General features: G+C 46.1%; 1 protein-coding gene across 1 annotated transcript in view; it reads right to left on the reverse strand.

Annotated features, from left to right (window-relative positions):
- Positions 1–16313, reverse strand: part of LOC105505467 (disrupted in schizophrenia 1 protein) — a 263501-nt gene extending 247188 nt beyond the window's left edge. Inside the window, exons 1-3 of the mRNA XM_011933299.1 lie at positions 16301–16313; positions 11078–12060; positions 3159–3228 (exon numbers count right to left, since the gene is read on the reverse strand). Of these exons, the coding sequence (XP_011788689.1) occupies positions 3159–3228; positions 11078–12060; positions 16301–16313 (1066 nt within the window). The remainder of the gene's footprint in view (positions 1–3158; positions 3229–11077; positions 12061–16300) is intronic.
- Between the last annotated feature and the right edge of the window lie 219 nt (positions 16314–16532).

Consider the following 16532-nt stretch of genomic DNA (forward strand, 5'->3'; position numbering starts at 1 on the left):
CTGAGTAGCTGGGATTACAGGCGCCTGCCACCATGCCCAGCTAATTTTTTGTATTTTTAGTAGAGACAGGGTTTCACCATATTGGCCAGGCTAGTCTCAAAGTCCTGACCTCATGATCCACCCGCCTTGGTCTGTCTTTATCTTAAGGGACATATTATGCATAGCTTTATTATTCTTACTGTGTATTATCCAGTTTCCCCTCCTGCACTGCGTACTCCTTGAGATGCAGATCTTCAGGACAGCATTCAGTATGCTCTAAACCCAGCGTTGTTTCGATTTCTTATATGCCATTATTACTCTAAGTGTGGTTCACAGGCTCGCAGTATGCACATGATTTGGGAGATCATTAGAAATGGAGTCTCCCACCCCACCCCAGTCCTACTTAATCAGAATCTGTATTTTAATCCATTACCTACCCAGGTTATTCACAGTACATTAAAGTTTGAGAAGTGCTGTTATATACAATGGATACTTAACAGATATTTTTCACATAAGCCAATTTCTTTTTTTTTTTTTTTTTTTTGAGATGGAGTCTCACTCTGTCACACAGGCTGGAGTGCTGTGGCCACATCTCAGCTCACTGCAAGCTCTGCCTCCTGGGTTCAAGCGATTCTCCTGCCTCAGCCTCCTGAGTAGCTGGGATTACAGGCGCCTGCCACCACGCCCGGCTGATTTTTTGTATTTTTTAGTAGAGACAGGGTTTCACCGTGTTAGCCAGGATGGTCTTGATCTCCTGACCTCGTGATCTGCCTGCCTCGGCCTCCCAAAGTGCTGGGATTACAGGTGTGAGCCACCGCACCCGGCCCACATAAGCCAATTTCTATGCAAAGATCTTCCCTTTCATCCACTGCCACCCCCCATCCTAGGCACTGCAGACGAGCTGAGAACTAAGCCCACCTTCATTCAGGTGAAGTGCTTTCTCCTCGTTCACTCTAGCTTGCCATCCATAGCCTCCATGCATTCAGACAGCAAGTCATTTATTAATTAATTCCCTCACAACACATTTACTGAGGACCTGCCTCCTATATGCCAGGCACTGTGCATATTCCACAAGAACATTTACCTCTCAACGCACTGAACTGGGTTTATGGCATTAGGAAGAAGGCAAGGGGAATGGCATGTAAATCGTGTGTCCTGTGCCTACCAGGATGCTTGTCTGCTGCACAGATTTCTGGTGGATCAGGAAGGACACAGCCCACAGACTCAACTCCTCTTCCAGGGCTCAGCTGGCTGCTGCCCCCCAGGCCTGGCTCTCACTGGCATAAGCTCTGCACCAGTGTTTTCTCAAGCCTCAGGACACACCCCCATCACCAGGAAGGCTTGGGAAGACACAGAGTGCTGAGCCCACCCGGAAACTTCGGATGCAGTAAGTAGTGAGGTACCAACAAGAACAGAAAAAGGCAGAAACACTAAAGAAGATGCCTGTATTCTCTGAGCTTCCCTGATGAGGTGTGTCCTATCAAACCCCATTCCCTTAGGTGTTGCAGAATGCTTGGAGAAAAGACTAAAGAAGTGAAGTCTCCATTTAATGAAGCCCATTGAGAGAACCAAGTCTAGAAAGTTCACCAGGTCCTGAGCAGGAGCAGGGGACAAACTAGGGCCTGAATGGCCTGCTTTTTCTCTTGCATTGTAAGCTTTATGTGTTACAGTATCATTAAAGGTAGAGAGACCAGGACTCAGCCCATGATAATAAAAATAAATCTGTGCAATACTGGGGAGCTTCAAAGCTAGATGTAATTATCTCTCATAGATGAAACCCAGCAGGTGAGCCCTGGCCCAGGAATAGCTCATTTTCTCCCTGCCTACAGCTGTGCCTGGGCTGAAGCCGCTGACGCTGGGCTTGAGGGGTGCCTTCCCCTGCCTCCAACTTGCCTCCTCTCTCAGGCACCTCATCCTCCACCCAGTGTTATTATGAAATCAAGTGGCCTGTAGAAGGAGGACTGGGAGAATGTCAAGAATCCCTCCCCTCTCCAGTCCTTTCTCCCTTCCTCCCATGCCCCATGACTTTCTAAACTCAACTGCAATGGATAGGTGGTGAGAACATGCAACAGCATTTCCTAGAACAGGATTTCCTACCTCCTTTTGGAAATCACTTATCTTATTCCCATAGTGCCCTAATTCCAACAGTATATGACATATACAATGAGAATGTCATATGAGCTAAGAAGGCTGAAGACCCATGCCTTAAGGCTAACCAGCTTCCAGAAGAATCCTTAAACCTACATTCCATTTCCATACCAATCCTGGGAGTCCTAACTTGCTCAATACCAGGAGTATCTATCAAGTTAGTAGGTGCCTAGGGGAATCTAGATGTCATTTTCAGCCCTTTCTCTTTCCCACACCCAGCAGAAATGGATGTGAGATCTCGCAATGAGCATCTAAAGTTTTCAGGATTGTTCCCAGGACAACCACACCTGAAAGCTTTCCTTTGACTCAGTCTACCCTGTGCCCATTCAACCCCCATGTCAGCCCTCATCTGCTTCCAGCCCAACTTCTATTTTGGTGCCTCATTTTAATTGTTTTTTGTTTGTTGGTTGGTTGGTTTGTTTGTTTGTTTTTCTGGCCTCAGATCAATTCCTCTATCTCTGGTTTGATGTTGCAATTTCTCCTTTTTATCTTGGGTATTTTAGGCCATGTATGTGGAAATTTGATGCATGTGACCCCCTTTGACACAGTCAGACATTTCTCAAATTCACCTCATTTCTGATCTCTGGTTCTGGAAATTATGAAGTCAGAAAGTCCCATGAAGGCTTATGTTTACTGGCATTACAAGGGCAGATACCATGTCTGCCTTACTTTCCTATTGCCTCCCATATTACCCAGCACATAATAGGTGTCAGACAAATATTTTTTATGAACAAGTGGATTATAGATATATCACACCATGGGCAGACTAATATAATTTTTATTGTGTGAGTATGCTAAGTGTTTCTGGACAACTGATAAGGTTATATTTATAACCCAGAGGATTAATGTTCATGAAGTACTTTGAAATCCACAAAACAATAATGCTGTAAAAGAGTCAACTATTCCCTGGTGGAGATGATCAGAGGAACAGATTGTACAATTCATTTGGGACTTAAAAGGTAGATATGAGTAAAGGTGGAAAGAAAATGGGATATGATGAGAAAACAATCAATAAACAAATTAAAACTCACCTTTATCATAATCATCACTCTCAACTGCATCTTCTTGAAGTTTCTGAAGTTTTAATCTTAAGGATATTACCTATATTGGTATAAAGGGGAAAAAATAAAGAATTACAATAGAATTCAAGCAAACATTATTGTGAAAACTAAGAACATTTAGAAACTGTTTCAAAATGAACTTCTTCATTCTCTTTAAAAAAATGCACATTTTTTTCAATGCCAGATGCATTAGTTTCTCCAAAAAAAGAACTTATGTAAAGAAAAAGTGTAATTTGAGCATAACATCCACATAAAAAGTTAAAATGTTATTTTATTTTAAACAAAAACATCACACTGTGCCTTTATCTGCATGAAGAAATGCATAAGGAGAAGGAATACAAATTTCCTGACCAAATGGTCTCTGTTCTAAACATCACATTAAACTTATGAAAGTAAACACACCGAAACTGGAAGAGAAACCAAGAGAAAAAGAGCATGAACTTAAGCTCAGCAGGTCATCCTGAAAGCTTGAGTAAGAATGATGGCAAAGCTCTCACAAAACCCTTCTGAGAAGCCCTAAGGTTCAAATATTTTCCATTACAGAAAACGGCACAGTCTTATTTAATCCACATGGAGACTCAGCGATCCAGTTACTTCTCTGAGTGTTACCAATGGGTTGACTTAGCATCACTGATATGGTTTGGCTGTGTCCCCACCCAAATCTCATCTTGAACTGTAGCTCCCATAATTCCCACATGTCATGGGAGGTCATTCAATCATGGAGGTGGGTCTTTCCCATGCTGTTCTCATGATAATGAATAAGTCTCATGAGATCTGATGGTTTTATAAAAGGGAGTTCCCCTGCACAAGCTCCCTCTTGCCTGCCACCATGTAAGATGTGCCTTTCTCCTCCTTTGCCTTCCACCATGATTGTGAGGCCTCCCCAACCATATGGAACTGTGAGTCCATTAAACATCTTTCTCTTTATAAATTACCCAGACTTGGGTATGTCTTTATTAGCAGCATGAGAACTGACCAATACAGTCATTGTTCTTCTCAACAGGAGACCCAAAGATTTACTGACAATGAATCCTTGGCCTACCAATGAATGGATTTGGGCTTGCTCCCTGAAAAACATCTTCCTCCTTCTTTGCCTGGCTCACACCTACATTTCCTTCAACCCCTAGCACAAGTGCCGTCTTCTCCAGTCTGTGTTAAATGTCCCTCCTCTATACCTCCCTTGTGACCTGTACTTGCTTCTATTCACAGACCCATTCAACAAATATTTACTGAGTGCCTCTTAGATATCAGGCCCTGTTTGTATTGTGTTGGTGTACCAAGGATACGTCATAAAATGTTTAGCCCTCTAGACTTACATTCTAGGCAAAAACATAATACCATCAGCCCTTGAACAACATAGGGATTATGGGCACCGACCCCTGCCCTACACAGTTGAAAATCTGTGTAGAACTTCTGACTTCCCCAAAACTTAACTACTAATAGCTGACTGTTGACCAGACACCTTACCAAAAACATAAACAGTTGATTAACACACATTTTGTATTATATGCTGTATTCTTACAATAAAAGTAAACTGGAAAAAAGAAAATGTTATTTAAAAATAATTGAGAAAAAAATAAATTCAACATTAACTAGATGACAAAAAAATCTTAAAAAATAGAAAATAAACTTCCTATTCATTAAGTGGAAGTGAGTCATCATCAAGGTCTTCATCCTCATCATCTTCATCTTGAGGAGGCTGAGGAGGAGGAAGAGGGGTTGGTCTTGCTGTCTCAGGGGTGGCAGAGGTGGAAGAGAAACTGCATATAAGTGACCCTTGCAGCTCAAATCCCTGTTGTTCCAAGGGTCAAATGTAAGTTTTATGGCACCTTAGCAAGTGACTAACGCTATGAAAAAGGAAAAGGGAGAACCACGTTATGGGGATCAGGGATGCTGGTAGAAGGTGGAGGTTGCAATTTGAAATCTGATCTCCTTGAGATGGTGACAATTACGCAAAGATTTAAAAGCAGTAAGGTAGTGAACCATGAGGCTGTCTGGGAGAGAAACATTGCCACAGAGGGAAGAGCCAGTACAAAGGCTCAGGCAGAAGTGTTTCTGGTAAGAAAGCAAGAAGTGAAAGTGAAATGAAAAGCAAGTGAGAGCAAGAATGCCACTGGATCTGGGACAGATTGATGGAAGGGAAAACTGTAGAGAACGAGGTCACACAGGTAATGAGGACTGTGTCAAGAAGAGACACGAAGACCATTTAAAAGTTCTGATTTTACTCTGAAGTTCATGGGGGCCACTGGAGAGTTTGGGGTGGAAGAGCACATGATCTGACTTATATTTTAAACAGTTTCACTCTGGCTGCTGTTAGTAAGAGCAAAAGAAGGGAGGCCAGGTAAGAGGCCATGGTAACGTTCAGGAAGGAGATGACAGGAGCTTGGATGATAGTGAGGATGGTGGCAATGGCAAAGATGGTGAGATGTGATCTGATTCCAGATATATTCAAAAGATCGCTGGTTAAATATAGAGCCAACAGAATTTGCTAATACCTCACAGGTGGGATCTGAGGAAAACACACCAGGATGATGCCAATGTTTGCTTTGTTTTTTGTTTTTTGTTTTCTGAGCCACTGGAAGAATGGAGTACTTATTACACCAGGCGATAGCCATCATTTTGCTTTGTTTGGTTTTATCTGTGCATATCATTCAACCTTGAGCATCTGGAGGGCAAGAACTATTTTGCATCCATGTATAAGATGCTAGTATTTACCCTTACTTGATTTTTCCACTGCTTTGGGCACATGGAAAGAGTACAAGTGCCTCTCTCCTTGTTCTGCTGAACAGGGTATGAGTGGCAATGATGGGGTTACCTCTATGCTGAAGCATTTGATCGCTCTTGTAGGACTCCCTAACATTCTCTTCTTCATGTCTGTGACTAAGGGGGTCACACGTTCAGATGGTGCAGGCTGGGTTCTTGAGTGACTCTATGGAGCAGAGCCCCCCTAAAACCTCTGTGGAACATGAAGCATATGCAAGAAACACAATTTTGTTGTGCTGAGCCTATAACCTAGTGTCTGTTACTAGCCTATCCTAACTAACACAATCTCCAAAGCCTAGCATAAGGCATTGTACTAGTTGTCATTGATAAACGCTTTCTGAATGAATGAAGGAATGAATGAATAATCATATTAACCCCTTTGTCCTTGAATTGCTCTATATTACAACTGCCAAATTTACCAGTAACTTAGTCCCGTATATTAGGGAGAGAAGAAAGGTTCTGTGAGTGTTTGAAGGCCACATAGAGCTATAGCATTACCATCACCACACCCAAATGATGGTATCGTTAAACATTTATTTGAACAGAAGCTGAAGAAATGCAGGAAACAGAGTCAGAGAAAAAAAATTCATTTACAGCCAAAGCCCACCCCACAATGCCCAACTTGTCCAGTGATCTCTATAAGGCCTTGAATGGACTGCCTATCTTTGCTGGAAGCACAGCCCCAGTGGCTGTCTTGCACGGTACCACAACCCTGCCTGTGGAATGTCCTATAATGCCCTGCAGGCATAGTCCTTCCTTTTTCACCAGTTTCCACGGCCTTAGGTGGAGCCTACCTTGCAGGGCCCACTCCACTTCCCCTCCTCTGCATGCCTGATCACCAACTGCCTTTATTACCATCCTCTCAGTCCCACACAACCTCTGGAAATCTCGCTAAGCAGCGATTTCTAAACAGCATAAAATATACACAGTTGATTCTCCTTATTCACAGTACTGTAGTTATGTTCCGCAAAATTTCTGTGAATACTGAATTAGGGAATAATGAAGCATTGCTCTTAGGAAGAAATACAGGGTAGGTTCCCATGAGCCCCTGGTCACAATACTTTCCTCAATCAATCAACACGTAACCTTGTTCTATGTGTGTTTCGGTTTAAAAACAACTTATTTACTATGTATTATTGATCCATAAACATTGTACTCTGGCCAACAGCACTCTAACTCATGCCTGAATGAAGTTTCTGGAGCACCCATGTCTTCTCCATCGGGCCCATCACAGCCTTCTCGTGCTTACGAGCACTAGATGGCATTAGCACTATGCTTGGAGGGCATTTGCAATGGCGAACTCACCAATAAAGAGCACAAAAATGTTAAAAAAGATGGCATTAAATAGACCACAAAAAGGGTACTAGTTTGTAGTATGAGAGAGAAGGTAGAATGTCATCTGGTCTGACCTTGTTTGACCTAAGTAGAAAGCGTGTACATTAGGTGACCCAAATTTTTTGGCACTCTGTGCAGGTTCAAAATTACCAGCAGGCATGGTGGTTCATGACTGTGATCCCAGTACCTTGGAGGCTGAGGCAGGAGGATCGCTTGAGGCCAGAAGTTCAAGACCAGTCTGGGCAACATGGTGAGACCCTCATCTCTACCCAAAAAAAAAAAAAAAATAGCCAGGCATGGTGGCACGCGCCTATAGTCCCAGCCACTAGGGAGGCTGAGGCAAGAGAATTGCCTGAACCCAGGAGTTCAAGGTTACAGAGAGTTACGATGACACCACTGCACCCCAGCCTGGATGACAGAGACCCCATCTCTTAAAAAAATAAAATAAAAATGAAAAATGACCATAGAGGTGCCGTGAGTATTGATTTTGGAGTTAACAACAAATTTTAGCAAGTAGATGAATTCACACATATAGAATTCATGAATACTGAGGATCAAGCATCTTTTAGAAGAAGCTGAAACTTAAATTCCTGAGATTCCCATTTTTACTTAAGTAGAAGGGAGAGGAGGTTAAGGAATTAGAATATAATATCAAAAAGGCCCCCAAACACTAGAAATCCTACTCTTTCAAAGGATCTCTTTGGAGATCCTTCACCCGACCTTCCGCCCCATCCTGAGGGCCTCAGCCGCAACCCCAGTGAGCAGTCTGGGGCCTCTGCGTAAGCACCATGGGAAAACAAGTCCCTGAGCAGCCCGCCCCATCACAGACAGTTCCCACTGTCAAGAGGTTCTTCCTCCTATTGAGGCAAACTCTGCTTTCCTGTAAGTCCTGTGCTGAGTTATTTTTGTCATTCCCACTACTCAGTTAATTCCTCTCCCGCACAACAGATACTCAAGTACGGCCTTGCGTTACTTAATGACGGGGATGCATTCTGAGAAAAGCATTATTAGGTGACTTCATCTTTGGGTGAACATCGTAGATTGTGCTTACACAAATCTGGATGGTGTAACCCATTTCACACCTAGGCTAGAGGGAATAGTCTATTGCTCCTGGGCTACAAACCTGTGCAGCCTGTGACTGTACTGAATACTGCAGGCAAGTGTAGCACAATGGTAAGGTATTGGTGTATCTAAACATATCTGAACGTAGAAAGGGTACAACAAAAACACTGTATGATAATCTCATAGGATCACTGTCACCTCATATATGTGATCTGTCGTTGACCAAAATGTCATTATGCAGTACACGAGTATAACTGAAGATAGTGCCACGTTTTTCCCTGCCCAGGTGTGGGATTGCCATAGACAACAATACTTACACTACATAAAAAGTGTATCCAGAGTCTACCATTTGAGAGAAGATAGGGATTTCATTTGAGCTATGGGCAGAAGGGAGAGCTTCATTAGCTTTTGACTCAAACTCTCTAAATAGGAGCGATTTCTCTAATGATGACAATGGGCAATTTCTGGGTACTTCCAGGCCCTGTCTGAAGCACTTTGCACATATGATCACATTTAGTTTAATTAAGTGGAGAAGAGAAACACCGCAGGAAGGTAGACCCTCTTGCAAAACCCAGGTGAAAGATAACAAGGATCTGAGCCAGGGCAGCGGCCATGGTGGTGAGAGACAGATTAGCAGTAGGACTCAGAGGGCTTAGAGGCCGGCCAGATGTGGAACGAGGGAGAGGGAGGTGTGGAAGATGGTTGTGGTTTCTGGCCTAACAAACTGGATAGATTCTATGCATTCAAATTAACCAATATTGGAGGCCCTTCAGAACGGGTTTGGGGGAAAGACAAGGGCATCAGTTTAGGCAATGACTAACTGGAAGACTCCATGCATCACCCAGAATACAAGCCTGCATCTCTGCTCTGGCCTCAGTCCCTCTCTGCATAATAAATCAGAGGGCTGGGCTGAGGTCCCTGAGGGCTGAAAAAGGGCAAACAGGGCCAGGGCTAGGAACATCAGACCATAGATAAAGAACGGAAGGTAGATGCTGTTTCGGGGAATGAGCACGAGCTTCTACAGATTCTCCTCCCAGACGCCTGATGAGTGGGTGCTCCATCTCCCTACTCACGTGAACACATCCCCACACACACGCACAAACACCTGAGTGCACACACACCCATGAATACACACACTCACACACTCATGCATACACACACACACGCATACACAGCACAAACAAGCACACACACATACACACACGCACAAACACCTGAGTGCACACACCCACAAATACACACACACGCATGCATACACACACACATGCATACACAGCACAAACATGCACACACACACACACAGACACCTGAGTGCACACACACCCACAAATACATACCCTCACACACGCATGCATACACACACACATGCACACACAGCACAAACAAGCACACACACATACACACACGCACACACAGCACAAACAAGCACACACACATACACACACGCACACACAGCACAAACATACACGCACACACATGCACACCTATATGCACACACACACAAACACGAGTGCACACACCCACAGATACATACACTCACACACGCATGCATACACACACGCACACACATGCACACATAGCACAAACATGCACACACATGCACACCTATATGCAGACACACACAAACACGAGTGCACACACCCACAAATACATACACTCACACACGCATGCACAAACACACACATGCACACACAGCACAAACATGCACATACACACCCGCACCCACATGCACACCTATATGCACACACACACACACAAACACGAGTGCACACACACCCGCAAATACATACACTCACACATGCATGCACAAACACACACACATGCACACAGCACAAACATGCACACACACATACACACGCACACACAGCACAAACATGCACATGCAAACACATACGCACAAGCACACACATGCACACCTCTATGCGCGTGCGCGCACACACACACACACACACACACATATATACACACACCAGGATTAAAACACAGTCTGGCAATAGATCAGCCACAGAGCATCTCTACCTGGGCTTCTCTGGGAATTTTTGTGGGTAGAGGAACCCTGCCTACTTCTGGCTATACCCACCTCTCAGATAACTGGATGGACAGCAACATCATAAGGCTGGGCCTTAGATGTCTCCAGTTCGTCCTTATTTCCAAAGCAGCTACATTCTCATTTGAGCCTTAGAACAATCCTATGAGTTGGCGTTATCTCTAAATACGGAAACTGAGAGCCGGAGAGGTCCAATGACCAGAAGCGAAGTCTCCTGACCCTATGGAAGGCAGCAGTCACTGCAGCAGGATGGAAGGGAATGAGTGAAGTGGATGAAGAGCAGGATCGCCCTGATACAGGGCATCCCCATTTTTGTATCTCTCACCTCTTCCAAACTTCACCCAGCTCAATCTCCCCTGCCCCCAGTTTCCTGTCTCAAAGCAGAGCTGAGCTGAGTTAACCATGTCTCATCTAGGCCGGGGCCTGTGGAGGAGCCTGCGGCCCAATGGAGAGCAAATCTGAGCACCTACGTGACAGAGAAGACAAAAGGGAGGGCAGATCTGTGTCCAATTCAAAGAGACAGAAGTGTAGCAACATCCTTGTTCAGCCAGCTCCAAAAGGAACTGCTGCAGCTTCTAGGAGGATAGCAGTTGAGCCCAGAACCCCTCATTTTCTGCCATCTGCCCAGTGCTAATCTGAGCTCACGACAACCTCGGGCTGCAGAGGTGAAGGAGACACTGACCTCCACCTGCCTCTGGTTTCTCAGCAGGCAGTCCCGCAGCACTGGCTCCCATTTCCTGAGCAGGGTGTCCCAAGAGTGGGCATCCCCCGATCCGCTGCTCCCATCACCACCACAGCCAGCCAATGAGGGATCCAGAGAACTGGAGGAACCAAGGTCCATGTCCGGTAAAGAATGCATCTCACACTCTGGCCTGGAGCTGTTCCCTGCGGCCTGGGCCAAGTCTTCTGAGACCTGTGTAGCCAAGAGACTGAAGGGCCGAGAGAGACATCGAGGGTCCTTATGAGGCCCATCCAAGCTGGCAGCTTTGGCTCCCATCTCCTGGGGGCTCTGGCAAGGGGACTCGGCCTCTCTGGATGGTGGGCAGCCTTCTGCTTCTCCACGTTCCCCGGCAGAGCCAAGCGAGAGCCGAATAAAGCTAAAGCTTGAGGCAAAGGCACTGTGAGAGCCAGGAGGCGTTGGGGGGTCCCCAGGGCCACAGCCAGGGTTGCAGCGATTGCTACTCAACTCTGCTGATGGCACAGAGCCTGCTGCCTGGACATGCCTTGCTCCATCACTGCAGGCTGCCTCCCAGCTGGCGTCCAAGGTCTCAGAACTGTCCATGGCTGCAAACTCTTGCTGCCACCCAGCATTCCCAGGGCCACACAGCCTGCTAAGCCTGTCGGGCAATCTGGTGCCACCTCTGAGCTGAATCCCAAAGTGTGCCGAGGTTCCTCTCACAGAGGTCACAGCAGGGGCTGTTGCGCTCTTGGAAACAGGGCTCCCAACCAAGAGGCCTCTCAGGTCAAGGCCACACTCTCTGGTCCTGGACTCCGAGTGGTGGGACTCCTCGCCAGGCACCCCTCCTGGGACCCGGAACAGTGTGCCCACTGCTGGGGAAAGGAACCTGATCCCAGGCCCTGTCGAGCTTCTCATGTAGCCCGGCCTCCGTGCCAGCCGCCGCCTCCGAAAGCACGCTGCCGGTGGTAAGCAATCCCGGCTGCCTGGGAAGGAAAGAGAAAACAGCACTATAAACATGCAGTTCTTACTGGCCCAGCTGGAACTGCATCTGGAGCACATCCTTAGGTTTAAAGGTCATCTCTCAGTACGCCTGTCAAAGATAGATGCTGGCTCAGTGGTCCTGGGGCCAATCCATTATGAAAATTCTGACAATCCTCAGGAAGTATTTGCCTGGAACATGTAGAAATCAACACAGCATCTCAGCTCCTGGGTTTAGCAGAGCAACTGGCACTGCCGTACGCTATGCCCACAGGTCAGCATGAACACAACCTTGGCGGCTCCTGAACCCTCCAACATCTTGCCTGTTGGTCTTTTATGGCACATCAGTACTCTCATCCTGGAGTGGGCCTGGAAAGCAAATGACGTGAAAGTGGGATGCCAGAGCATGCCTCTAAATGAGATCCAACCATTTACTCCAGCTATTCATTGAACAACAGGTGAATGTTCACTAGCTGAGCTATCCATGTCCCTGCAAGACTGATCTGTTGCTGCAGACCATGGATAGCTGGCTGTGCCGCAATGTATGGCCATCATCTCATCTCACTCAGTGAATGACAGGAGGCCTGCTTCATGTCTTCTCCAAACTAGCACTGTATTCCCCTTCCAGCTAGGCTATAGGAACAGGAACAATAGCAAATGCTGACTCCTCATTGCCTGGTTCAAACCCTGACTATACCACTTGCTGGTTGTGTGAACTTCCACAAAGTTACTTAACCGTGCTGTGCCTCAGTTTCCCCATCAGTAAAGTGGTGATATTAACAGTAGCTCTCTCATAAGGTGGTTGTGAGCTTTCAACTAAATGAGTTACTATTTGTAGACAGCTTAGAACAATGTCTGGCACATATGATAAGAGTTATTAAAATGTTATTTTTAGATTGCATAGCATTTTGCTACTCATAATATGTTTTTAGTTTACATTAATTTCATTCACTCCCTTCCAAAACCATGTGAATCAATCAGGCCAGAAACTATAGCTTTCCTTTTATATTAAAGGCAACTGAGATTCAGAGAACTTGACTTTCCAGAACCCCCTGCAAGTAGCCAAGTGACCAGGCCAAAGTCTCTTGACTCTACTGGCCCACACAGAGCTCCCTCATCTCAGGACCCTGCCACATTGCAAATCAGGCATGTAAGTAAAACCAGGCAGCACTAGACACAGCTGTAGTCACCATATTGGCCAGGCTGGTCTTGAACTCCTGACTCCATACCATGGCCTATGGCGAGAAGTGGAACAAAGCTTCACTCCAGGCCCACACATCCTGCTTTGCTTCCCAGAACAGACACGGTCTTGGAATCTTTGTCCTGTTAAGCCGAGATCAGTAGGCATTAAAGATCCCACTGAGCTATGATCATGGCACATGTCAGCTCCTAAAAGGGGTGGGGTTGGCACTGATAATCTCTGGGGAAATGAGCACAATGACCTCCAGCCCTCCATTTCCTGACTTGAGCATCCGAAGATAACAGAGCCCGACTTGCTCACACAGTGACTTGCTCTTCCCAACTGCGGGGAGCCCCAGAAGGGCTAATGCTGCCCAGGGCACACAGAATTCCGGAAGCTTGCAGGGAAGGGAGGAATGGAATCAGGGACCATGAGGTGGTGGTGGAGGAAGTCAGAGTAAAGAAAGGAAGGGAGGCATTTAACACTGTAACTCCAGGAGATCGGTACTATTCCCATTTTACAAATAATACAGCTAAAGCTCAGAAAGCCTTACTTTGCCCCAGAACTCCCGGCTCATGGTTTCCCAAAGCCCGGAGTTGAACTGAGGCTTGTCTGGTTCCAAAGTACACGCCCTTTCAATCCCCTTTGCCTCCAAGTATATCAGTTACGGCGACAGCGTAAAATGACAGGAAGGCAAAAGAAACATTTCATTTTTTTCTTTCTTTCTTCAAGACAGAGGACATGCAAGTTGAAGCCAGTAGAAAAGGACGTGATGAGAGGTACAGAAGGAAGCCTTCATCATCCGAGGACACGAGGCTCCCTGCAGTGTCCGGACCCGACCGGCAGGGGGAGCAGTCGGAACGGGGCGGCCGGGCGTTAGGAGGGGGCAGAGAGAGACCCTCAGGGACACTCGCTCATAACCCCTGCAAAGCAGGCAAAACGTTCCCGGAGAGCAAAGAATCTGAAAGTAAGTTAGAGAAAACATTGAATTCTGGCTTCAATTACCAAAGGAAAACAATCCAACAATTTCGTATCTTGAAAAATGAGTCCAGAGAAATCTATATTGTCTGTAGTTTAAAAAGACTTTTAACTATTTTTTTATGTAAGTACCAGTCATCCAGATAACCCTTCTGAAGTTAAAAGAAAAAGGCTAAGTAGAAAATTATTTGTTTGAAATTTCATTTCTTTTCAAAGGCCTAAGGGCACTTCAGTCTGAGTAGCCTTTTCTTTTTCTCTTTTCTTTTTTTTTTTTCTTTTTGAGACGGTCTCACTCTTGTTGCCCAGGCTGGAGTGCAGTGGTGCAATCTCAGCTCACTGCAGCCTCTTCCCCCCGGTGCAAGTAATCATGCCTCAGCCACCTGAGTAGCTGGGACCCACAGTTGTGTGCCACCAGGCCCAGCTAATTTTTGTATTTTTAGTAGAGAGGGGGTTTCACCATATTGGCCAGGCTGGTCTTGAACTCCTGACCTCAGGTGGTCCACCTGCCTAGGCCTCCCAAAGTGCTGGGATTACAGTTGGGAGCCACAGCCACCGCGCCCAGTCCCTGAGTAACCTTTTCTAAAACCACTCAACCGAAGGTCCTGAAGTCCTGAAAGCCAGGTTCCAGCTGCAGCACAGTGAGGTTACCCAATGTGAACCCTTGTTTCTACTGGGACCCTGGGCAGCTGTGATGAGCTGGGGACCAGGAGCAACAAGCCCAGGAGGGCAAACATAAGTGACGTGTTTACCAAACGTGGGAATGAGATACGGGGATCACCTGGCTTCTGCACCGTGCTGAGGGCTCATGCAAACCATCCCCTGGCCATTGGCCTTCCCAGAAGGTGACCCAAATAGCAAAGACTGTCACATACTATGAATCCTAACCCTGAGGGGACAGAGGGCAGATCCGGAGGGCACTGCTGGAATCTGCTAGAAGAATTCCAGGAAATCCATATAAGGCAGGAATGAAATCTGTAGGAAAAACTCCCAGTTTCCCATAACGAAAAGCCATTTTTTCTCACTCTTTTTTCCTCTTTTTTTATTTTTATTTTTTGAGGAAATTTATGCCATCCCCTGTGACCAGAATCAATTCTCACTTACATATCCAAGTCTTGCTGTCACACCTTGCAGTTCAATAAGGATTAGGATGCATTCAGACCTTGGAGATAAATACTCCTTCCTAGCACCTAAGTGCAATCAGCTCTGGAAGGAGGTTCAAGAGGGCAGGAAGCAACATATGGCAAGGTGAAGAAAAGGCACAAAGTGCAGGCAGGTTTTGAGAGCCAGTTGGGAAACAAGCTGCACCCTCTGTGATCTGCGAAACCCAGAGATGCCTCGTTCCACCCATCTAGCCCAGGAACGAACGACTGAGCAGGGAAAGGGAGCCTGGCGCAGCTTTCTCTGCTCCTCAAGGCCTCTTGTCCTGCAACAGATCAATTCTAGAGGGAAGTGCTCCCGCCTTACTTCCTCTCTGAAGCACCGACCTGCTTGCCCTGGTAATCTATGACCCCTATCTCCACCTTATCCAGCCCAACAAGCTCTGATTGGAGGGAAGTGAAAGACAGCAGCTTAGAACAGACCCAGATGTCAATGGGTCTCTATATACAGTCTAAATAGGAAGCCTGGAAATATATGTTGACCTAGCTTAGAAGGAAAATTGGGGCAAGCTAATATTAACCAGCCGGATCGGCAAGAATCCTGCCGGCCCTCCCTCTATGCTCTCCCTTCATCTATCCAAATCCTTCCCAGCCTTCAGCTTCCAGTCCCTTCCCCATCAGCTCCCTTCTCCTGATTGCCCAGTTAACAGGGCTTCACCAATTGTCCCTATCACTCATTCCCTCCATCACTCATTCCCCACTACGTATTGTTAACACCCAGCACTGTTAGTTATTTTCTGTGGTGGATATGAATTGTTTCCAGTTTATACTACACAGAAGTTTCCTGAGGTCCTTATAATTCCTAAAACAATCCTAGTTTACAGTATATCAGAGAATAAATTAAAATACACATTGGTCAGACAATATTCATTTTTAACTATGAAATCTTAAACATGCAGTTTAAGAAAACATGATACTTAGTTTTTGTCCTGGAGCGGTGGCTCATGCCTGTAATCCCAGCACTTTGGGAGGCTGAGGTGGGTGGATCACTTGAGGTCAGGAGTTCGAGACCAGCGTGGGCAACATGGAGAGGCCCCATCTCTACTAAAAATACAAAAATTAGCCTGGTGTGGCGGTGCACGCCTGTAATCCCAGCTACTCGGGAGGCTGAGGCAGGAGAATCACTGGAACCTGGGAGACGGAGGTTGCAGTGAGCCGAGACCGC

Source organism: Colobus angolensis, unplaced genomic scaffold, assembly GCF_000951035.1.
Source record: "Colobus angolensis palliatus isolate OR3802 unplaced genomic scaffold, Cang.pa_1.0 Scaffold126, whole genome shotgun sequence".
Taxonomy (NCBI): domain Eukaryota; kingdom Metazoa; phylum Chordata; class Mammalia; order Primates; family Cercopithecidae; genus Colobus; species Colobus angolensis.